Raw genomic sequence first — 26,196 nt, forward strand, 5'->3', positions numbered from 1 at the left:
AGAGAGAGAGAGAGACGGGTGGGTTGGTCAATTATGTAGCCTTGTCCACCAAACCTCTCCAACTTTTTCAAGAAAGAAGGAGATAACAAATGACACATAGCGTTCTATCATCTAGTATACAATAATCATTTAGACATCTTATTCTTTGTTATAATGTACAGTTTATGACCAATTTTGTCCCTGTGTACAAATATGGAGCAATATTTGGTTTAGAATCTAATAATCATCAGTGATGTAAAGCTACTTTGACAAAACTTTGGTGAAATACCAGCTCTTAAGTCTTAACTGATCAAACATGACAGCACCCTCTAATGAACTCGTCAGATCATGAATCAGACAGGGCAGGGGACAAAACATTTAAATGGATATTTGATAAAAGTTATGGACTAAAATAGACTGTGTTTGAAGGCGGGACCGAAGGGACACGAGAGAGAGAGAGAGAGAGGGGGGGGGGGGGGGGGGGAGGGAGGGAAGGGGGGGGGGGCGCACTGCACGCACGGACGAACCCAAGTGCGCGCTGCACTGGGAATCTGGGATGATGACTTGTGAGGGAAATGAAGGCTACTTTGAGTTGGCGTTTCGGGATAACGGCAGCCTGGCAGACTCAAGATAAATGACATCGGCGCACCTATTTGACTACGCGGCTCCTTTGAAGTGAACTTGACCAAATTGGCTTCTGGTGGATTCGCTTTTTCCCCCCACGTGTAGGCTACTGAATGGAAATGATGGTTCTTTTTGAAAGCGCGTCAGACGGGATGAAACTACGCACGTTCTTCACCACATAACTTTATGAACCCACCGCCGCGCTCGCGGTAGCCTAATTTTTTGAGCGTCACTCACGCGGGGACAACTGTTTCCTTTTAAAGACAAACGTTTGGAACCAAATTACATTTATATTTATTTGACGCACACACAACGTGTTTTGCCATCGAACTTTAGGATGGAAACGTCGATTGGTTACCTGGTGTTTTGGTTGCTGCAGTTGCCCGCATTGAGTTGGGGTCTGGGATATACGGACCCCTCAGCAGGGAGTCTCCAGACGGCTCTCGCCAGCAGTGCGCAGAATTTTGGGAGACCGGCTAGCAGGCACAGGTAGGTCAATGAATAAGATGGAAACTGCTCATCTGACTGTGTCAAGTTGTCCAATCACTTTTTGCTAATTTGCTCTCTGGATCTCAAACTGTTTTCATGTCAGGGACCCCAAAAGTAGCCTATTTGACCACACGGAACCCCACCTGAAAATATTTTGGGCCAGGGACCCCATACCAAGGTGTTTTTTCTAATAGCTGAGGGTTTAAGTTTGTTTATAATGGTGATCCTTTGGTGACCCCCCCCCCTCCTTTCCTGGAACGAGTGGGGAACCAGGGGTTCCCGGTAAAACATTGTATAGGCTAGCCTACTTATTGCATCACATTCGCAATAACTTAAAGCATATTTTATATATTGTTGGCTATAAAAAAATAAAAAAAGATCTACAAGATCGCAATGCATAACTTTGTGATGCACTCCAGCTTGTAGATGGACATTTTGAAAAATCTTTAACATTAAAACAAAATTAAAATAAAAGAATAAAACAAATCTTCTCTTTTGGGCGTCCCGGGCACAAAGTCCTTTCAGATGGTGGTCCGCGGCCAAATTCACATCAGTTTTGTTGGGGTACTTATAAGTTTACTTGACATGACCATGAACCACATGACACATGAACCACTGGCTTTAAGTGTCACATTTTTTGTCAATTAATGTAAAAACTGTTATAATGATGATGATCGTTCTGTCAGTCTCCCATGAGTGAGTGGGCGTTGTGAATAATAGCCTCTACTGTACCTTACTGTACGTCTTTGGAACACACACACACACACACACACACACACACACACACACACACACACACACACACACACACACACACACACACACACACACACACACACACACACACACACACACACACACACACACTTGAACCCTTGGCTCCCTGGGCACCGTCAGACACTTAGCCTAAATATTTTCACTTGGGTATAGTCTACCCTTTGATTCATGTACCATGCATGCAGTGTCGGGTGATTGGGCGTCAATGGTGGAGAAACATGCTGATGTCACCACCAGTGAACACACACACACGAGTGTTTATTGTCATGTTGCTGCCTGTTGTCAGCATGCGTGTAACGGTGCTCCTGCTTTAGGGGGCCCATGTGGCGCACACCACCTCTCACCTCGCATGGTCCCTTAAAAAGATTTGTGTGTGTGCACGCACACATGTGTGTTTAAATATGGGTGAAGAAAGAGTGATTGGGTGACGAATGAGAAAGTACATCATGCTAGGGTGTGTGTGTGTGTGTGTGTGTGTGTGTGTGTGTGTGTGTGTGTGTGTGTGTGTGTGTTTCCACGTGTCTGTGCGTGCCTGCCTTTCTATATTGCCATATGGTGTGTGTCTATAGCGCCCACATATGTTTACACTTTATCATATGTGTGCATGTGTGTGTAAGACAGCCTTGGCTGCTGGGAGTTTAAGCTCTTCCAATATGAGCCTGCATGACGTGTGACTCCACATCACAGGCCTGGTTACTGACTGGCTGCTACTGTGGCTGCATGGGCGCTGAGATGTAGAGGTTGGTCTCTTCTTGTGTATATTGAAGCCAGACCTCCAGCTACTGTGAGGCCGCGAAAGAGAGGGAGAGAGAGCGCGAGCACGCGCGCTAGAGAGAGAGAGAGAGAGAGAGAGAGAGAGAGGGCATCTGGAGAGCAGGAGACAGAGAAAAACAGTAATGTGAGAGATGTGAGAGGACGAGAGAGAAAGTATGGTATGGTTCAACCTCTGGGGTTCATGAGGTGCAGAGCAAATTCCACGGTAATCCAGCGAGTCATTTTTCAGATATCTTGTTTGGGTCCAAAGTGATGGACAGACAGACAGACGGATGGAATTACATCACCATCCTTAGAGCTCTGCCGCTGGCAGTGCTAAAGATAGAGAGGAGAATGAGGCAATGGCAATAACCGAGAATGTGAAAGAGGATGAAAAAGAAGGGGCAGAGGGAGTGAAGCAGAGAAATGAGAGACCACAATAAAGCAAAAGAAGAGACTGAGAATAAAAGTTATAAGAGAAAGAGACGAGGGGATGATAATTCATTGAGAAAGAGAAAGAGACAGAGATGAAGAGAGAGAGAAACAGACGGACAAGGGGATTAAGCAAAACAAGACTGAGGGTAACTGAGGGAGTTGGACTAAAAACACAAAAGAGAGGGAAACGGTCATGAAAGAGTGAATACAAAAGACCTCAAAAGAGACAATGAGAGTGAGCAAGCATGACACGAGAGAAGACAACAGAGAAAAGAGAGACTGACTGGAGGAGAGTCCTTAAATGTCGGTCCCTCTGCTAAAAGCAATAGGTTATGAAGAAGTCAGCTCTGCTGGGCTGTGATGTATACTCTCTCTCACACCTTCACACCTTCACACGCACACACGCACACATGCACGCACATGCGCACACACACACGCACAAGTGCACGCACTCGCACGCACACACAGTGATGCACCAGGAGAGCGTGGGGGAAGGCGCTGGCCCGTGGTGCTACTGCGCAACCCTCCAACATCTGTTTGAACTCAATTGATTTGTTTTGACAGATGTGTGAAGTATTCCATAAGTGGTGGAGGCTGTTTGAATGACTTAGAGACGTCCAAGAGAGTCATCGTAGGAGGAGGGTCTCAGTCAGGCCCCCCGCCACTATCCGACACATCTCGTGCCAGAACCCCGGCGCTACACATCATCGTCGACTTGAAAGAGAAACAGAGGGGGAGGGGAGGCGGAGTCTAGTGTGAACGTTACAGTGTTCTATGCAGGTGGAGCGGGACGCGGACGGAGCCTTCTCTCTGTTCACATTACAATTACATGGTTCTTTGTGTGAGTACAGTATAGAGGAGAAGAAGATCCCTGTAGTTGTAACAACACTACTGGTCTACTGCCGTCACTTCCTCTGTACTCAGACCTCCTGCACACTGCTCACGTGTGTGCGGCCAGCGCACAAATGCACACACACACACACACGCACGCACGCACGCACGCACGCACGCACGCACGCACGCACGCACGCACGCACGCACGCACGCACGCACGCATGCGTGTCCTTGGCTGTGTGCGACCTCCGGCCCTACCACCATGCCACTGCGGGCCAGCAGGAATTAGCTGCATCACAGAACACAATATGAGTTCCAGATGTCATGTTGACTTGATGAAAAATAGTGGAGGGCAGAGAAAAGCAGCTTAGAAGTCTATATTAGTTTTCTAAAGGCAATTGAGACGGAAACCGGAAAGATGGAAGCAAGACAGGGGGGGGGGGGTTGGATCCAGCCAAGCATATGATGCTACAGCGACCAGCCAGCTCTGTGCGACCAATTTTCATAATTGACATAATATGTGACCATACCAATTACAACCTATAGAAGGCACATATTATGCCAATTATGAAAATTGCTCAACATATGCAAGTTAGCATCCGGCAGTTTCTACATGCTGGGGACCCATACTAAACATTTCTAACATAAAACGTTGGTGTACTCAACATGTCCGGGTTCACTTTTTGGCTACTAGGCTATGAGGACTTTATTGTGTAGATAGAACAAATGGCTACGTGGGAGCTGTTCAGGTGAGAGAAGAATAGCTAGTGTAATACATTCCTGAAGTCTGCTACATGGGTGTTATTGAGTTTGAAAGACATTAGCATCCATAAATGGCCACGAATTCAGATGACCCAAATCCCCATGCATGCATGTGAGCTTTTAGCGTAGATAAAATAACTTAGTTAACAGCAAACAGAGGTTAACATTACACATTACACATTCTCTGTATATCTTAGAGACTGTGCAGGTTAAACAGTCTGAGAAGTAGTTTACACAGGCATGCTGTGCACTGATGATGGAGCAAGGCGTTTGTGATGCTTGTGTGTGTGTGTGTGTGTGTGTGTGTGTGCGTGCGTGCGTGCGTGCGTGCGTGCGTGCGTGCGTGCGTGCGTGCGTGCGTGCAGCCTATCTGCATCTCGGTGGCTGTGTGTGCATGGCCGCTCTTATGCATCCGTGTGCAGAACTCTGCACGAACAGAAAGCATGCACGTGCACCCACACACATGTACTGCTTCCTGTGCTCAAGTGTGTGTGTGTGTGTGTGTGCGCGCGCTCGCGCAACGCGCGTGTGTGTGTCTGTGTGTGATGTCCATGTCTGTTTGTGTGTCCCTATGTGTTGACAGGGCTATGCCTTTACAAGGACACTGGTGGGTTGCTTGACCCTCTGGGGTCAAAGGTCAAATTCTGCACCTCACCCCGTCCATGGAAGTCATTCAGAGCCTCAGTCCCTTGAAGTATAAATGGAAGGTGATGCAACAATGGAGGCCGCTAAGTGACTTCTTTGTTGCAGGGATTAAAATCTCCGCTCCAAACACTCTTTGTCTTTCTCCCTCTGTCTCTCACTCTTTGACAGGGTTATTCTGTCAATCACTCTGTCTGTCTCTCTATTGACATTTCCTTCATATTTGCTCTCTTACTCTATAGCACTAGGGGACTCTGTGCACTATAGCATGCAGAAGGTAGAAAGAGATTTACCAGATTTCTTTGTTGATTGTGTTGACTTTTTGCCAAGCGGTTTATAAGGAGGTGAATGTTTTACTGGGCGATAAAGAGATACTCTGGCAGGTGCAAAACCTCTCCACACACTGAGTTACGGCTTTATAAAGATAAATAACACAAAAGTTAGGGAGGCGAGGAACTTTCATTGTGTCACGCCTGGCAAAATGGTAACAATTTGTGTGTGTGTGTGTGTGTGTGTGTGTGTGTGTGTGTGTGTGTGTGTGTGTGTGTGTGTGTGTGTGTGTGTGTGTGTGTGTGTGTGTGTGTGTGTGTCTGTCTGTCCGGAGCTGACCTTGCAAACCACTGGAACGATCAGCGCCACATTTCTTCTGCACACTGCCCCAGTGGGCCAACTTATTACATCCACGCCCGTCGCCACACATTTCTTTTCACATAAACGATATACTTATCCTTTTACAAATATTTAACTTTCATTTTTATAATGGAAGTCCATTGAAACCTTTCCCACATTATTTTATTCTGGTAAAAGTCATTAATGGTAATTGTACCATTGTGACCGGTGACACAGCCACTTTGAACCGACCCTGATCGGATCATCTGGCTAGTACGCCTGGATGCTACAGCACTAGTACTGCACTACGCCTGGATGCTACAGCAGTTGCTAAAGCGTGACACACAATTTCAAACCACAACCTCATGCGTGGTTTCATGAGAAATTAGGGGGGGGAAAACAGGAAGAACAATTCACTAGAGAGAAACTTTCATGCGGTTACTATGTTGTGCAGTTTTGTCGAGCATTCGGGGACAATATTAGATGATGACAATAATGCGCTGTTCAGTCTCTCTGGAAATCTTGGAACACATTGGGAGGCAATAACCTGTCATCTATTTCCAAAATAATTTATCTATCATCTTGGACAAAACGACCTTTGAATGAATACACAATGCTGCCTCAGAACATAGATATGAGAATGTAAAGTTAAATTGATGAGTTTCCCTGTAATGCATTTCAGTGGTTGCACTTGCAATGGCCATGCTACAGAAGCACAGGGCTTACATTGTAGGCTATTATTTGGAATAGCTACTGGATAACACAGGGAAACCAGGATAGTGAACAGATTGCACAAACACACATTGATAAAACCGCACACACATGCGCGCACGCACATGCACGCACGCACGCACGCACGCACGCACGCACGCACGCACGCACGCAAGTCTCTTTCTCTCTCCATTGCTCCCTTTCTGTCTCATTCTCTTTCCCCAGTGCTTTTTCTCACCTCCTCACCCCCCTCTCTCTCTAAATCATTTTCTGCTAAGCTTACAGATACAGAGAAGTTCGGTGTTTATAGTGGCAGCAGTTTGTGTTGTTTTTAAATGTGTGGATAATAAGTCCACTGATTCCATGTCTTTGATGTGTACTTGATGAGTACTTGGGTGTGCGTGTGCGCGTGCGTGTGCGTGCGCGTGCGTGTGTGTGTGTGTTTTTGCTACTTGTGGAGTATCATGGAGTTTCATGCCAGTATTTTGACCTCGGCCATTTGGACTACAGTAATGGGACATTATTGGATTATACTTATGAATGCTTAACTTCATCTTGAGCGGTTAAAAAAAAAGCTTTGGGGCTTTCAAACAATTGATCTGTTAACCACGTGTGTATGATGGTGGAAAGCGCTCAACCGCACAGACATGCGTGCATGCAGGCATGTCTCCCTAAATACCTATAGCAGAGCTACTATGCATGGTGAGAACACACACACACACACACACACACACACACACACACACACACACACACACACACACACTAGGGCATTAACCAAACATTGACACGTCGACGCGTCAATGATTTGGTTGAGTTTTGGTTAATGCCCTGGCCTAGTGTGTAGGTCACAGACCTACCTACTTACACGCACGTCTCACACGCACGTCTCACACACACACACACACACACACACACACACACACACACACACACACACACACACACACACACACACACACACACACACACACACACACACACACACACACACACACACACACACACACAGTAGTCACACCCCTTTTCACAAAGAACACTGTTACAGTCATAGAGTATACTCCTATTTTGACGTAGGTTCACACTTAAGTCATCCTGTCAAATAAAGAGCTCTCTCATGTATTTCACTGGAGGGTAAAACCAACTGGCTTTCCTGACGGAAAGACGGAGAGAAGGGAGGGGGCGGTATGGAAAGCTGTGGAGATGGAGGGACTCCGAGGGAGTAGAGTAGTAGTGTGTGTGCGTGTGTGCGTGCGTGCGTGCGTGCGTGCGTGCGTGCGTGCGTGCGTGCGTGCGTGCGTGCGTGCGTGCGTGCGTGCGTGCGTGCCTTGCGTGCGTGCGTGCGTGCGTGCGTGCGTGCGTGCGTGCATACTGTATGTGTGTGTACCTCTGTCTATGTACATCTGTGTCTGCTCAGCAGTTAAAGGCAGCGGTGGTTCAGTTTGTTTATATGAAGAGCAGCGTCTGGTCTCTGTCATAGACAGATAGGGTGTCAACGTTAGCAGCTTAATGCTTCACCTGGGGCGTCTCTACGACCCCGAGTCTCTGTCGGGCGAGGATAATGGATGGCTCGAACGGGGGAATCTCTGAACCCACTTGTCACACTAAAAATACTGTATACTGTTAACACAATGGGAAGAACCGAGCACCGATTGGGTTCATATATCACAGCCGAGGGATTAAGATGCATACTTTGCTGTGGCCTTGGTCGCATTCCCGGGTCTCAGTTCTCAAGTCCGAGTTCAAGTTCAGACGTCCTGATGTTAAGAGCTGAGTTCCATTGAGTGCATCATCACTCAGAGTACCACAACATGACAGTAAAATGATATACATAACACAACAACGCAACATTGAGACACATCCATTGTGACAGTGTGGTCACACAACGCATGTGATTGCAACGCATTAATCACTGGAAAAACAAAGTCAAGAGACAGCGCTGAAAACCTTGGAATATCGCGGCTAGTACGTCATGTTTCAATCCTCAGTATCAAAGTTGTCCAGTAAACATGTAACACAACACGACAGTACAACACTGTGTAACGCATGGTCACATAGCAAAATGCAGTGAAAATCCTAAAGTTAAAGTTAAAGCGCCACTTCACCCCTTGTGCAACCAGATCTTATTTTAATTATGTTTAATTAGGACACAAGAAACACTTTCCTGGGGATTTTAAAAACTTTGTGTCTTTAGATATTATAGTAATGGTGCCATGTTCATGACCAAATTGTGTCATGAAAATGTGATCTCACTTCCTTCCTGGACTACAAGTCACACCTCCACCCAGCCTCCACAAGGAGGGGTAGTGCACCAAAGGTCATTGTAGTAATACAGCAATCCAGTCAAACCCTAGTCAACTGTCAAAAACACAGACTTCATTATTTGTCTGGCCTTAGGGTGCAAATTTCAAATTGTGTTACTGTTATCTAGCCTAGTACAACTAAAAATACTATTAACATTGAGTGACTGCAGTTTCTTCCAGCGGTGACTGAAAAGTCCCTTTAAGTACCTCACTTACACATGAAGTATAAAACAGCATAACGGTGCAACATACTGTAGCACGACATGTAAACACAGTGTAACACCAAATCACTCAAGTCTTGTACCCATAGTACAAATAACAACACAACACTATGCAACACACTAATGTAGCTGCAATAATGGCTTGAACAGGCACTGTGGATGATGAGCACAGGAGGACAAAGGCAGCACTGTTTCGATTCATCAACACCAGTTAATCGAAGATGTATTGTGGCTCAGAGTTATGCTCTGAATCCCCCCCCCCCCAAAGTCCCCCGCATAACACACCAGATCAAAGCACTTCACTTCACAGATGAGATCAGTACAACATGGCAGTCCCTCGGTGCAACAAAGCACAGCAAAGCTCAAGCACACTGCAATGCAATTGTTATTGGAACAGGGCACTGATTGGATGCACCAAGACTGGTCCGGGCCAAGATGTCTGCTCACATCCAAACCAATGTTGGGTTGAGTTCGACTCAAACCCACAGAAATTTTGAATGAGCTTCAAGTATATCGTAAGTAACAGGATATGTTGAGAACATAAGTATTCAACAGAGATTTTGCCACAAACTCTTTGCCTACAAACCATACAGGACCACGACATCACTTAGGATTGTGAAAGTATAATAATGTATTTATCATATGAGAGTAGAAGCATACCCTATTGTATAAATATAACACTGGTTCCCCTCAAGGACCCACAGGGGTCCCTGAGGGGGTTCCAGCATGAGGAACAGTTTAAACACTTATAAGCCTTATTTTATTTTGATTCTCTTTTAGAAACGCTTTGACAAATGTTGACAAATCTCTTATGCGGTCCCTGGTAGAAAATATTTCCAAATGGGGGTCCAGCCAAATACATCAGCAGCACGATCAGAGTGCCAATATTTTCTTATATTTTATACTTAAAATTATATAACTTATAAAATGTGTATTTCTTAAGTTAAACCGTGTTTGCTGCATTGTCTGGTTTTAATACTGACCTAGATTGACCCAAATATAAAATTTTCCACCCACTAATCAAACGTTTGTAAGAATCTATGTGAATATAATTTGGCCTTTAAGAGCGAACTGGTACAAATTAAACTCTATTAATTGTGGGAGAACGAATACGTTGGACTCACTAATATTCACTGTACATTTCTTTCCCCCACTTTATGAGTAGAAATTCCCCCAAGCTCAATAAAGGACTTTTATGATGGAGTGTGACAGATACTTGGTCATGTTCATATTCCCGGCCATGTACAGTACAGCACAGTAGCCACGGGATGAGGTAGGTCACAGGGAGGAGAGGAGAAACCATGATGAACTCAATGTGTCAGTCAGACAAGCCCTGGAATGAAGTACGGCGATTAACGTCTAGGGAGAGGCTTTGTGTGTGTGTGTGTGTGCGTGTGTGTGTGTGTGTGTGTGTGTGTGTGTGACTGTGTGTGCGTGCGTGCGTGTAGCCTGGCTAATAAGCCAGACTAATATCACACAACACTGTCGCTGGCAGGCAATTTTTTTTTGCCAACGGCTGATTGCCAACTCGGTCTGGTTTATTAACCAGGCTAGCGTGCGTGCACATGTGTGAGAGAAAGAGAGAGATAGATTCAGAGGGAGACAGATGATAGAATGAGTGTGAAAGTGTGATACAGGAACTTATAAAGAGAGAGCACAGGAAGACAGACAGACAGACAGACAGACAGACAGACAGACAGACAGACAGACAGACAGACAGACAGACATCGAGGGGGACACGGACGGACGGACAGACGGAAGGGAAGTTGCTGATGGAAACTCCTGCGTATATGAATGAAGCTCTGGTGCATTCCATCTGAAATCTCTGATCCCTCCAGAGGAGTTCTGTTTGGCTGAACCCTGGGCTGACACTAATTGGCTGTAATAACCAGCAGGGAAATAGTGGTCGAGTGGGGTGGGGGGGTGAATAGTTTGACGATATGAAAATGATGATGGAGGACGACTGTCTTGTCCGGGGCCAAAGACAGAAGGACGCCTTTGTCTTGAGTCTATCTGGACTGCCATCAACACTGATCTCTGAGCTCAAAGTGCAGCAGCGAGCCTGATTTATTCCCCGCCTGTGCAGCAGGACTCATTACAGTGAGCTTGTAAATCTGCTATTTTTGGTGCGAGGCACAGGCACACAATTTAGAATAAATCAGGCGAGAAAGGGTGTGTGTGTGTGTATGTGTGTGTGTGTGTGTGTGTGTGTGTGTGTGTGTGTGTGTGTGTGTGTGTGTGTGTGTGTGTGTGTGTGTGTGTGTGTGTGTGTGTGCACGTGTGTGTGCGTGTGTGTGTGTGCACGCTTGTGTGTGTGGCTGGCTGCGTGCACACTTGAATGGGTCATTGAGACTCAGCAAATTACTAAAACTAAAGACCATTGTGTGTGTTATAGAAACAGCGGCAGAGTGCTGCTGTGTGATTGTGTGCAAGCACGTGTGTGTGTGTGTGTGCGCGCGCGTGCGCATGCGTGTGTGCGCGCGCGTGCGCATGCGTGTGTGTGTGTGTGCGCACGTGCGTTTGCGTGTGCATGTGCGTGTGTGTGTGTGGGCTGTTACAGTATGTTTGCCTTTTCCCACATGTGAACCTGAGTGGACTGTAACCTGAGTGAACTGACCTGAATGTGATTATTATTATTGAGCTATTTTGGAATACGACTCAACTGCCAATAGTAATACTATGACTCATCTATCATCTTCAGCTGGTTACATAATGTGTGTGCGCACGTGCGTGCGTGCGACGCACAGTGGCGGCCTTATACATGTTTCAAATTAATCGTTTCAATGGAAACGAGCCTCGAGCCTCCAGGGGCCTCAAAAAAAATAGTAGTGGTAGTAGTAGTTCAAGTGGGGTTAAATGTCAAGTATATGAAGTTATTTTCAATATGAAACTACTCTTAAGTGTACCTTCATACATATCTTAGGGGCGAAAGATTTACGACATATCCACCCTACTGTAATATGACATGAATGTAAGGTTCTATCTATGAAGTAACAGCGGTGCCTTGGATGAAAAGGTTATTTACAGGGGTGACCTGAGACTAAAAAGATTGAGAACCACTGCTCTGCAAAGTGCACTGCAAGGTCATAACTAAAGCTTATGTTTAAAAATGACAGAGCATTGTAACATTCTGTGTGTGTGTGTGTGTGTGTGTGTGTGTGTGTGTGTGTGTGTGTGTGTGTGTGTGTGTGTGTGTGTGCGCGCGTGTGCGTGCTGCTTTGACAGGAACTGGTGTGCGTACGTGGTGACACGCACCATCAGCTGTGTGATGGAGGACGGAGTGGAGACGTACGTGAAGCCTGACTACCAGCGCTGTGCCTGGGGACAGTGTCCCAGAGTGGCGTAAGTATGCACACGCACGCACGCACGCACGCACGCACGCACGCACGCCATGGCAGAGGAAATTCTCTCTCTCCAGTTTAATCTGTCTTTCTCCACCCTCTGAATTAAGTCGTCTTTCCTTCCTCTCTGCCTTAATAACAATTTATTTCTCCTCCTTTCCAATCCTCTCTCTCTCTCTCTCTCTCTCTCTCTCTCTCTCTCTCTCTCTCTCTCAAACAATATACAGAACAAGGGATTTCTGGCTATCTAATCAAATTAATCTCGTCTCATCTAGAGGTTCCACAACTGTTTTACATTTTTAGAAATATTTAGCTTTAATTTCATAATGGAAAGTTAATGGGCTGTGACTGCGCTGAAACATTGCCATACCAAATTTGCCATAGACACGTCATAGATGGCTGCCTTTTTATGACTGATGTCCCAGTCTGGACTCTTGTCAAATAATCTTTGGCACTGGTTGCTTGGCCTCTCCCCCATAAACTGTGGAAGTCAATCATAGCCAATCAGCAGGGCAGCCATGCCTGAATATGAATCCACTGGAGTCCCTTTTATCAGACTTAGATGTAGGCCTATCAGCCAGCTCCATATATGGAGTTCTAAGTTGTACCCAAATATGAGTTCCATATGATGTCAGTGTGGTAACAGTTCCGTGACTCACTCAAACTTAGTTGGTAAGGGCTCCCAATGGCCGCTGCGGCTGCAGTGACGGCTTCTGTTGTGTCTGACAACAGTGATGACAGTGTCATCCCCTGTCGGGCCCCCAAGGGCCACGGTCCAAGTATAGAGTGTAGAGAGTGACATGCAGAGAGACAGGAGAGACATGCGAGACAAGAGAAGGGGGTCCGAGTCAAACCTGGGTCCTCACCATAGAGTATTAAAAGGATAGAGACTGATCTGGCGCGAAGCTCCGCCCCCTCCGCTATTCATGTCAGTGGAAGTTGCTCAGTGGCGCTTTGAAGCACCCGGAAGGACCGTCTCAAAACGTCTACTTCCACATTTGACCACCACATTTTGGTGGTCAAATGCGGAAGTGCAACCGAGCGCTCAATGTTAAAGCCCAGCTACACAGGGTTTCCCGGTCATGAATCCACGGGTCCGCCTGTAGTCCCTCCTCTTACCACTAGGGCCCAGTGCTTCAACGTTGGAGTGCCTCACTGGCCCCTTGGTCCTCACACTTTCTAGGAGCACATGGTCTGTGCAATATCTGGCTGAGCCACCAGGCACCCTTTTTCTTCTATAGGTTATTTACAACGTTTGTAGTGTTTTAGCCACGTCTGCCATGTTGATCCCCCTTCAACCAGAGCAGGGGGCCTTGGCATAAACCTGGGCTATGTTAAGAATGGACACATCAGGGGTTCCAGGCACCACAGTCTAGCCGCCCCACTCCTGTCAAAACAACCTCTGCTTCTCTTTCGATTTTGCTTCAGTGTTTCTTTCTTCTTACTATCCCCCTTCTCTGCGTTCTCTTCCACGCTATGTTTGGCTAGATTTGGCCTCCTCTTCGGAGGAAGCTGGCTCACTTTTTCACACGCTCGCAAGCTTGGAAGTCAGTCAGAGTATTTTCTGTGGCACAACAAAGGAGATGGAGTGTGCCTCAAATGTTGCGTGTGGTTGGGTTCACAGCAAAATGTGGAGTGTTATGAAAGTATAAAAATGGACCATAATACAATTTCAGAGTTAAATTCAAACTCAGGACATTACTGCCTTGCAGAACTTAGTTTATAGCACTTGTTAACGTGCCTAGGAATTTGCTATGAATCTTCATTAAGACTTCCGACCACAGGCACTTTATTGCATTGTTACTTTAAGCGTGCGTCTGTTCGGCCACAGAGCTGGATAACACATTAAAAGAAGCGATCACGAACCTGTCCTGAACCGCCAAGTGAAATGTTTTTAATGGACTGACTTTTGGATAACATATCAGGAATAATATTTTAAAGATGGCAGAAGTCATATGAACTAAACCTCACCCGCCACTCACATCAGTAGATGATCACTGCTTCCTCTGTGCTGCAATGCGCTGTTTATACACCCCTCCCTCCCTCCCTCCCTCCCTCCCTCCCTCCCTTCCTTCCTTCCTTCCTTCCTTCCTTCCTTCCTTCCTTCCTTCCTTCCTTCCTTCCTTCCTTCCTTCCTTCCTTCCTTCCTTCCTTCCTTCCTTCCTTCCTTCCTTCCTTCCTTCCTTCCTTCCTTCCTTCCTTCCTTCCTTCCTTCCTTCCTTCCTTCCTTCCTTCCTCCCTCCCTCCCTCCCTTCCTTCCTTCCTTCCTTCCTTCCTTCCTTCCTTCCTTCCTTCCTTCCTTCCTTGCCATGCATCCTCAACACCAGGGGTTCTCAACTTTCTGGGCTGGCGACCTGCCTCCCAAAAACTTGACCAAGTCATACAACCCCCGTCGTGCATGACTCACTGACCTAACAACATATAGTACACGCACTGAACAAACAAGTGTGCGTGTAGTCACACACTTACCAAACACGCGTGTGCACAGCTGCAATCGCTGCACGCATACTGCTAGGCCAATTAAAATATGCACGGCAAGGTTTTGCTAAGAGGAGTAATATTACACTTGTACTGTGCATCTGAGAGGAAACTGGCACCTCTTCTCGCAGCTCCAGTAGCCAGTGGCCACCCATGTTTGGTGTGGAAATACCTCTTCATTTTCACTGGCGTTAAGCTTTTTTGTGTGTTAACGTTTCAACCCTAGCGGGTCTTCATCAGACCTGATGCTGATCGATTTCATAACATGGCAGGTGAATCAGTATCACTAGTAAGAACTCCTGCTGGTATTGGCATATCACATACTGTACACAACGCAGCTGTGCCTCAACACTCACTTCTTCTCACCCTCTTAGAGTTTCTCACTTACGGTCAATGTTGATGATACTTGTAGATGTATGATCTTACTGTAACAGGAAAATCTATCCAACGTTCCATTCACCGTACCTAGGCTGTTGAGAGCAACCGTTAATTGTTAACACTCCGAACGCCCAGGACGAAGTTTTAACAATTAACTTTTTATGTTCTACCTCTTTATTTACTCTTCTACTTTACTTTTTTTCCTAATAAATTCGTTTTCTCCCCTGCCCCCCCCCCCCCCCCCACTCATGTAAAGCGTCATTGAGCTATATAAATCCCACATATTATTATTATTATTATTATAAAAGGGAGGAGTGAGTCTTCCCTGCCGCAAATTATATAAAGGCTTTATATTCTGTTATGATTGCATTAGAGTAGACGTACTTATAGTAAAGAAAGTAAGTATAAAGATTCATCAGATTGCTTTTATATGACCTGTGGTTTATAATGCATTATGTTTCTAAAGCATTATAGACAACATGGGATACGTGTTCACTGTCGTCTGTGCTTCCCCAGGTACCGGACCTACAGGAGGCCCAGGTACAAGGTGGCGTACAAGATGGTGACGGAGATGGAGTGGAAGTGTTGCCACGGCTACTCGGGCGATGACTGCCACGACGGGCCGCGGACGGGCATCACGGGGGACGCCCAGGTGGACGCCGGGAGACCCCGTGTCACGCACACTGGCTACAACACAGGAGGGGACGGACAGAGAGGACACGGGGGAGCAGGAGGTACTGTGGGAACATTCAAACAATAATAATAATATACTCTAATATGGCTTTAGGATGAAAAAATAAACAAGATGTTGGTTTAATTTACCCGTCTGAATGAAGTTAATAAGTTATTTTATTTTAATACTGTGTTAATTATTGCGTAAGTGGATCTGCGGTGATATGAAGAATGGATATTACTAACAATTGATCTTTAATAAGACCCTTAATGGGTTATTGAGTTGCTCTCCTGAATGCTGAGTACATTGAGAAACAACACAGTCTATTGTTCCAGTGTGAAAATCTGGAACAGTCCATGATATAAAGTCTAATGCGCTTATTACACACACTCTTGCATGCTGTGTACTGAGAATTCACATAACGATTGAAATGTTTCCCAACCAATCAAGACGTACTCAATGTATCCAGTGAGTCACCTAAACATCTCCAAAAAAGTGTCCCTAGTTCTTTTATGGAAGTACGAAATAAATGTACAAGATAATGATGTTTAAATAAATATGCGGTGGATATGCCTAGATTACAGTCAGAGAGAATTCAGCCAGCTGCGTTGTGTCATTGGCTGTTACTTGGAAGAGACTGAATGGTGAAGGTAACCCTAACACTTCTCTTTTCTCAAGGTGACAATGAGAAGATAAGACAGCTGGAGGAGAAGATCCGGGGTCTAACCAAAGATCTCCACACCATGCAGACAACCATACATGGCATCAATGACAGACTGTAGGTGCACCAATTTTCCGTTGCTGTAATGTTATCCATTTTCTTTTTAATACTATTATTATATGAAGGACATTCAAACACTACATTTACTCTGCATCTGATCCTTCCACCTAATCCTCTCCCCATCTTCTATTATGAAGAAAGAATCCATTCTGGCTGGGATACACTGACATTATGCGGACAGTGGAGCATTTCAGTATGCACATGCCGTTTTCCTGCTTACTGTTGCTTTTCACCAGTCAGCGCGAGGCCATTTTCCATGATCAGCATCTTCTGTTCATTCCATAGGGGCATTTGTGATGAGCATATGAATAATATATTATTAACGTATTATTGCATATGATGCATAATCATTTACTTGAGTGCTGTACTTTCAAGTATTTTTTTGTATTATCTGTACTTGGTGAATTAACCACTTAAAGGACCACTTCACCACTTTTCAACATCTCTTCATATAATTGGTCCTCACGAATGTTCATGATAAAACTCCACCATTTTTTCCCTACTCAGTCTGTGTCTCATAGGAGGGCTTTGGGCAGTTCGGACACCCGTCCACCAGTGACATCATCATTAGGCATATTTTTTTTTAAACAAGATTTGTTTTAAAATATATTTAGATTTTTATTATCGTGAGAACGATGGCTTCAACTTTTGCATTGCAACTTTTCAGGAAAAGAAAGCCTGCCGTTTCTATTAGCTAAGTTCACCATCGATGATGTCACTGGTGGACGGGTTTCTGAACTGCCCACAGCCCTCCTATGAGACACAGACTGAGTAGGAAAAGATGGTGGTATTTTATCATGAACATTAGTGAGGCCCAATTACAGGAAGAGAAGTTGAAAAGTGGTGAAGTGGTCCTTTAAGCTTATGGCAGATCTACAAGCTCACAACATGTCTCGATGCGATACTTTACTCAAATTTGACAGAGCAACTTTCACTTAGAGTAATATTTGACCAAGAGTGTCTACACATTATACTCAAGTACTGGAGTTCAGTACTTTGTCCACCACTGCTTAAAGCATCATCAACCCTTATGTAAGACAGGGGTATACTGTACACTCCTGGGTTTTGTGTGTATGTATACTGCAGAGTAAAAACACTCAGTGTCCTGGGAGTTTTGCTCAGTTGAGGAACATATATTTTTTCTCCACACCTCAAAATCCAATTTCTCTAATCCCTACAGATTCTTATCAGGTCCTCATACTTCCTTCTCAAATAACATTCCCTGTTTTTTCTTGCTTTTTTCCAATTTCAGAGGGATGGCAACCATTTACTTACCCACAATCCCCTGTTGTTGGCACAAAGTGTTAAATACACCCCACATGTTTACCGTAGAGCTCAGTCAATGTTAGGAAAAACAATTAAGCCCCCCCCCCCCCCCCCCCCCTTCTCTCTCTCTTCTATTCCCCCTTCAATCCCTCCCCTTGTGTTTAGGCCCAGCCTGAATGGAGCCAGTGTGCCTTCAGACGCAGCACAGCCACACATGAAAGAGACAATAAACAGCATCCAGACCAGACTAGACCAGCTCTACAACACAACACAGGTAAAAAACCAATCGATCAGTCAGTCAGTCAGTCAGTCAGTCAGTCAAGCTACTACATGTGTTTATCTACCTACAGTACAGTATCTACCTACCATCTATGATAAAAAATAAAACATGTACGGCAATCATTCAATCATTCACTCACTCATTCACTCACTCAGTTTCCGCTCCATCCGTCAGGTCCATGACCAGACCCTGGTGAACATCAACAACCACCTGGGTAATGGGAATGGAGGGGGCAATGAGCTGGATGGAGTGGCCAAGGGTGGAGGTCAGATCCACACTCTGAAGGAGGACATACTCAGAGAGCTGGAGTCCAGGGTGTCTCTGTCCTGCTCTGCCTGCCAGGTCAGCCTCAATAGCTCAAATTATTTAGTGTGTGTGTGTGTGTGTGTGTGTGTGTGTGTGTGTGTGTGTGTGTGTGTGTGTGTGTGTGTGTGTGTGTGTGTGTGTGTGTGTGTGGATCCACTTGTGTTATAGGCCTACTGTTTAACAGCTATGGATCAACATGTATATCTACTTGCAGGCGTAAAATATTCTACTGGAAGCTTTTCTCCTGTCTTTCTTGAAAATCCAACATAGGCCTAACACTTCCCAATGTTTGTCAAGAAAATATCCTTTGTAAAAAGGAGTAATTTGACACATTTTATGTTTTATGCTTTTGAAGCTGTAAAGATATTTTTGAGGGCTTCGCCTTCATTGATAGAAATAGTAGACTGACAGGAAACGGGGAGAGAGAGATGGGGAGTCGAACGCGCGACACGCTGTCAGGTGCGCCAGCCGTCCGGGCCCTTGACGTTTCCTTTTAGCTCACTTTTTATTTCCTTGCCTCTACAGTATGTTCTGCCTTTTTTGCACAAATAATAATAATAAAAATATGCCATTAATATGTGCTTGGTCTCAGGCAGGTGTGGAGGACCTGAGGCGTCAGCAGCAGGAGGACAGGGAGAGGATCAGAGCCCTGGAGAAGCTGCTGAGCTCCATGGACCAGCACTTAAGACAAGGCCTAGAGATCAGCCGCAGAGAGACGGAGCGCTCGCAGCAATGCTGCAGCACGGTCACTCAGCTCCAGAAGAAACTGACCGACCTGGAAGTCCGCGTTGGTTCCACGTCAAGCGGCTTCGACATCATCAAAGGGCGCCTGGACAAGGAGCTGACCGGGACGGGAGGCGGGGGCGGAAAGGGAAGAGTGACGGAGGACAAGTTGAACGGCAGGCTGAGAGAAGTGGAGAAGAGGCTGAACAACACGATGAGGAAGGCGGAGCAGCGGTGCGCCAACACCGGGAACAACGTGAAGGACAGCGTGCAGAGAGAGGTCACTCAGATGCGCAACATGGTGCTCACCCGGCTGGACGACCACAGCTTCAAGATAGGAAAGGTGGAGCTGGACGTGGCCGTTCTGGGAGACACGGTCACGGACCACAGCAGGCGCTTGGGCCAGCTGGAGAACGTCACAACCGTCCTCGACGAAAGGTTAACGTCGGTCACTAAAATGTGCTCGGAGACCTGCGGGCCCAACGGCAAAGGCCGCAAGACTGAAGACACGGTCAAAACATTAGAATGGAGGGTTGTCACCAACCAAGAGGACATCCAGAAGTTCGACACCAGGTTGAAGGACCTGTCCGTCTCCGGGGACTCACTGATAGACAGAGTGATCAACCTGGCAGAAGACATCAGGAAGATAAAGGCCGTGACGGGAGAGGACGGTGAACACTTCAACCGGATCGTCACCGAGGTGGAAACGCTGGGCCGTGACGTCGACGACTGCTCGATATGCAGCGGCATAGAAGAAGACTTGCGAGCGTTTACCAACTCCACCAACAGCGCCCTGGGCAAGTGCCAGACGGAGCTCACGGACCTGCGCAGGAGAGTCGACTCGGACGAGTCCGTCTGCTCTCAGGTATGCTCCAACCTTCAAGAGGAAGTAGGGAGACTCCGAGAGGAAGTGGAGGAGTGCACTGGGCAGTGTAAGAAAAACATCAACGACCTGAATAAGCAACTGGAGGGTCACAGTGTCCACAATGGGAGGTTAGGAGGGGAACTGAAGTCCCTCCAGGGACAGTTGTCAGGGGTCACGGTTACCTTCAACTCCATAAATGACACACTGAAGGGGCTGGGAAGGACCGTACATCGACATGGCAACACCCTGACGGATCTGACCCGCAAAAAGGACAACATTATCTCTCAGGTGAGGGTCACGAGATGATTATTATAATATAGCTAAATGCTACACTACTGCTAGTCTGCTGCTACTGATAATAATAGTGATAAATAAAAGTACATGATGTAGCAAGCTTTCGTTATTCTGTCATATATCATATGTGTACAGTATATTGTCTACAATGTTGGTTTTCACGATGAAATACAATATTATTATTATCTTAGCCTTAGATATGAAAATATCGAAGGCACGGAAAGGCAAGCTTGAATTACCTTGGATAAGTTTCCCTTCCATAACATTTCACATCAAAATAAATAACACCAGTGATGGGGGGAGGAGGTTATTTCGTATGTATGTGTATTTAGAAATTATGTTTATATTTTAATTTCCCACAGGAAAAATCCCACTGAGCTTTCTTAACTGTACTGTACATCTTAGATTATATTCAGTATACATAACATTTCACGCACATTTAACAAGCATATCCCCCAAAAGGTGGACAAGATCCAGAGAGAGCTGACGGACCACATCGACAACTCCGAGCTTCGCTTTGGCAGCCTGGGCGGTGAGATACAAACCATCACCAGCAACTATGTCAAGGAGGTGGGCGAGTGCCGGCGATCCAGTGACGGCCTGGAGAGAAGGATCTCCAAGATGGAGGGCGTGTGTGGACGGCTGGACTCAGTTTCTGAGAGTCTGCAAAAGATTAGGGAGGGCCTGAACCGCCATGTTTCGGGCCTGTGGGTCTGCGTTAATGGACTCAACGCCACGGTTACGGCCCACGCTGATGCCATTGACACTATCCAGACCGTCGAGCTGGAGAACGTCCACTACAGGCTAGACACGCTGAACACGTCGGTTCTGGAAGTGGTCAAAGAGTTCCACAGTTTCACTGAGCAGGACTTCACGGGTGAGATGGCCGAGACAGCATGTTCTTGTTATTATCGTTTGACAGTTATTCACTTGTGGGGAAAAACAATCTGTGGCAGGGCGCATGAATTAAAAATACTTAGTAAATATGTAGTCTACACACATGATAAACGTGAATGTTCTGGTGAATCTGAACGGAATGTCATGGGTGAGTCTCAGTAACAGAAGGGCATGGGATCTGAATTTAAGACATGGGACACTGCTTGAGAATTTGCAAGATGGGAGGCAAGGTCAGGCCATGTGAAGAAACAGACCAAAGGAAGGATCCGACATGTCTTGCCTGGTGATTAAGTGTTGTCCCGCATAACATTCACTTAAAAGTCTGTTAAGTCTGCAGTCTGTCTGAAAGAGGACTTTCAGTAAGGTTGTGGGTGAAGGGCACACCAGCTTAAATCTCTGATGTCTCTGGACATAAATGTCTTTGGTCTGCTGATTGTATTTCTAAAGAAGACAGTCTTAGCAAAGTGGACTTTCAGTCATTCAGTGTGCTGTGTTCCAGCTGTACTCTCTCTACAAACATTCTCAAGGGGGTGCTTTATTTCTATTACAGGCCCGCCTGGTTTGACGGGCCCAAAGGGCGAAAGGGGCTACCAAGGTCCCGTCGGTCCGAGGGGGGCCCAAGGAAAAGACGGTCCTCAGGGCAGAGAAGGCAAGAGGGGACCAGTGGGACCCCCAGGTAAAGATCAAATAAACTAGAAGAATGTTGTATGACTGTTACTGGCATAAACTCCAAAATAATAACGGTGTGGCCTCCCTGTTCAATATGCATGTATCAATAGCAAGTTACTGGCTGAGCAGCTCATGAACAAAGCTGCTTTAATTGCAATGCGGTATTCAGTGGCAGAGGCCCCCTTTACAGGAAATGTCTGAATCACATTATTCCCGCTCTGACAAACCAGTCATGGTCATGTTGACTGGCACGGTTACGTCACCATGGAGAAAAGGGAAACAATGAGCTGTGATGCTGAAACATTTTAGGATTCTCAATGATTCTCAATACAATAACATTTGAAAAGGTCATTTGATTCAAAGTTGGTATCAACCATATTGCTCATTTGAGCTTTAGATAAACCTTATATAATTTCAACATAATCTTCTGTGGTTCAGTTACTTTAAGATTATGCTCTGTGATAATTCAACACAAGGAGCGATGACACAATATGAATTATAAAACTAAATTTGCATCTCTCAGTGATACAGTTCTTATATTATCTCTCTCTCTTACATTACAGGTCTCAGAGGCGAAGAAGGTATGTGTTATTATTATAATTGAAGATAAAAGAAGCAGGTGATCTTTCATTCATTTCTTTCAAGTCAAATCAACCTCTGCCCTTACACTACTTCTGTTTTCCTGTGAATTAGGTCCGGCAGGTTCCGACGCACACGTGCCACGTCTCTCATTCTCTTCTGCCCTCACTCGCCCCATGGGAAGCCCTGGAACTATCCTCTTCAACCACATATTTGTCAATGAAAATAATGTCTATAACCCACGAACAGGTGAGGTTTGGGCCCAATTGAATATTTAAGGAGGTCCTTGTGAATGTCCGCCATCACCAGTTTCTCAGCCCCTTAATGTCAGGGATTATAATCCAGCACATGAACTGTATTACTTGTCATAGAAGTAATCAAATATTGTGCATGCATTCTTTATAGATTTGTGTTCTGTTGTGTCGCTTAGTTGTTTATGGCTTTCCTAGTAACCACTGATATATTACCCTTAAAGGCTTGTCTCTAGAAAGGCCTAAGATTATGTTCTATACGAAAAGTGGGGTATTCAAAATATAAATCTAACACTAAAAGACACCCAGAAAACTGATTATATACAGTAGACGGAAAACCTGCAGGATCTGCCAGGTGACCCTCAGTGACATGGCCTCTCATTCTAGATTATAAGCCAATGTCATACAGTACAACCGTCCGTAACAACCTACTCCTGCAACTTCAAGCACCTCCCTGACATCCTTGTGACTCATGTCTTTCCTCCAGGGCATTTCACAGCACCAGTTAGTGGCAAGTACTTCTTCAGCGCTACGCTGACAGGCCACAAGAACGTGAAAATTGAAGCGGTGCTGTCCAAGTCCAACATCGGCGTGGCCCGCGGCGACTCGGCTGGGTACCAGCCAGAGGGTCTGGAGAAACCCATGGCAGAGGCCCGGCACACCCCAGGGGCCCTGTCTGTCTTTAACATCATCCTGCCCATGAAGCAAGGAGACACAGTTTGCATTGACCTCGTCACTGGAAAGTTGGCACACTCCTCAGAACCTTTGACCATCTTCAGTGGAATGCTGCTATATGAGACTGTCTGATTGGATGCAATCGCAGTGCGATTGGTCTGTGGGAGGCAGACCATCAGTATCTGAAATTATGATTGGTCTGCCAGCCTGTCTGCAATAAAGCCATTGGCTAGACTGTTGGGTGGACGGAAATGTGTATTTCTGCGGGGAAGACTAGTGCGATGAAGGAAGAACATTTTCAATCACAATGATTTCTTTGTGTTTCACAGCTTTAAGGAAAATATTAATCGGAGCAAAGAGCTATTCATTTTTTTTTTTACTCTTTGACATTCAGTTGCCTTTGGAAAGAAATGCCACTGCAGGGTTCTCTCATAATGAAATAGTTTAATGTCACAGTATAAACTTGAATGTTATATAATGTAATTATTGTAAGCCAGCAGTCAGCTCTCACTTATTCATCAAAAGTTGAAGTCAAATGAATGGTATTTTTTCCCTTTATAATACTCGCACAATATCAGTATGGAATATTTGTTCCAGTTGATTGTCATTTCCGACCTTTAGCACGCAGTTTATTTTCTTCGTGACCACAAGCACGCTGCCCAAAATGTCATGTCGACAGAGGTCATTTTCCTTTACAACAACCAAAAATAAATAAATGCATTTGGGGGAGCAAAGTCCAAACCACTATTCTTTTAGAGAAGGACAATGAACTTGGTGGTGCACTCGATAACAAACCACAGGATTTCACCAAACAATGAAAAGGATAATTTCTGGAACATTCCATTACCGAGTACCTTCTAAGGACATGGAGGAGGGACGTAAAACAATACAAGGAGGAATGAGGAGTCTTTCATACTCTAACAAGGGTCATCTAAACTTCTGCAGAGGATCAAGCTTTAAAGTTGTGGCTGTTACTATCCGTCTCTCTGACAGTGGTATTTCTATTTAGAGCTACATTATAGATAGCGAGTAATGAGGCTGCACATGCCCTTGTATCGGGGCCAAGATTCCCTCTTTTTACACACACACACACACACACACACACGCACGCGCGCGCGCACACACACACACACACACACACACACACACACACACTACACACGCGCACGCGCTTCATTCAGGTCTAATTAAAATGCAGTGAGGTCAAATGAGACACTTATTGTACCCATGAACCATGGTACAGTATGAAGAATGTTTATTGGACTGATTTGGTTCAGAGCAGAGACAAATAACTTTAAACTGTGTCATCATCACACATGTCATGTTGTGTGTGTGCTACAGTGCACTTATCGAGCAGAGTGGGTCATATATGACATCACAGTGATTTTATTTTTTATTGTAATACAATTACAAATATCAATACAGTTGGGTTTTGTTACCCTATATCTTTTACAGTGACAGAAAGACCCTTTACGTCACTCATATATGTCTGTCAATAGGTCTGTCTTATACTGTCAACGTTGAACCAGCACACGTTTGAATGCATTGTTCACCTCTATAGAATGTAAATATTTTTTTGCCATAGTAAGTTTTTTACAACTTACCAGTCGCTATTTTTGTGTCAGGTACTGGATGTGTTTTTGTATGTTCTACCACATGTGTGCCTCAAATACAGATTTTTACACCGTTTATCTAAGCATGGGTGTTTTGTCTGCATGGGTTTCATTGTGGAATTTTAATGTGTTGGATAGGTCTCGAATCGATGCAATCGATGTCATAAAGCAAACACCACAGCTATTTGGCACCTCTTTTGTCTAACCTCATGTGTTTATTCAACATAATCTACGGTAGGTTTAAACCAGTGGTGGAGGACAGTAATGGAGTACATGTACTTGAGTACTTTATTACTTGCACAAGCAGAGCGCGCAAGTAATAGTTTTCGTCCATGTCGCCGTTTCCTTTAATCCACCCGACACTGATCGACATATACGTCACCATCGAAAGCCGTCTCTTACCATACTTAACAATACTACTTTTTTACCTCCAAAAACCAGGTACTGTAGATTTGACAGTTTGTAGCGGTCGACAGTACTTGCGCGCTCTGCTTGCGCACTAGTAGGCCATCTATGGCCTACTTGTGTGCAACAAGCAAGTAGGCACTCGACAGAGTGCAGTTCTAGTTTATTAAGTATTTGTATTTTTTGATACTTTCACTTCAGATATTTTCTAAGAACGGAAAACGTACATTAGGAGTCTTATTTCAAATAATAGTGAAAATAGCTGATCTACAAGTTCACAATGTATTGCAACGTGTTGTGAGCTTTTTTAAACAGTGCAAAAACAATTGAGGAGGGAGGGAGACCACTGAATAATGAAATATAATACTTTTAATGCCTTAAAACAAGCATGTGAAATCATGTCAAATACATGTATGTGTGCATGTGTATACTGTATAGGACTATCTGAATGAATAGGTTATTGTTATTGACCAGTGTTTGGCTTAATGGTAATATGTTTAATGATACAATTAACCCCTCTGATTGATGTAGTTATCACAGACCACACCACACCCTTACCACACCTGCCTATTTTCAAGTGATT

The 26,196-nt window shown here is 45.2% G+C and overlaps 1 protein-coding gene across 1 annotated transcript; it reads left to right on the forward strand.

Moving 5' to 3' along the window:
• The first annotated feature begins 555 nt into the window (after positions 1-555).
• Positions 556-25,284, forward strand: emilin1a (elastin microfibril interfacer 1a). Its single transcript, XM_079526042.1, has 12 exons — positions 556-1,092; positions 12,365-12,481; positions 15,853-16,070; positions 16,688-16,787; positions 18,222-18,330; positions 18,511-18,678; positions 19,235-20,518; positions 20,987-21,401; positions 21,972-22,097; positions 22,654-22,671; positions 22,784-22,918; positions 23,408-25,284. The coding sequence occupies exons 1-12, from the start codon at positions 941-943 to the stop codon at positions 23,725-23,727; spliced, it is 3,162 nt and encodes a 1,053-aa protein (XP_079382168.1). The 5' UTR covers positions 556-940; the 3' UTR covers positions 23,728-25,284.
• The last annotated feature ends 912 nt before the right edge of the window (positions 25,285-26,196 follow it).

This window comes from Electrona antarctica (assembly GCF_951216825.1).
Source record: "Electrona antarctica genome assembly, chromosome: 17".
In the NCBI taxonomy this organism is placed as follows: domain Eukaryota; kingdom Metazoa; phylum Chordata; class Actinopteri; order Myctophiformes; family Myctophidae; genus Electrona; species Electrona antarctica.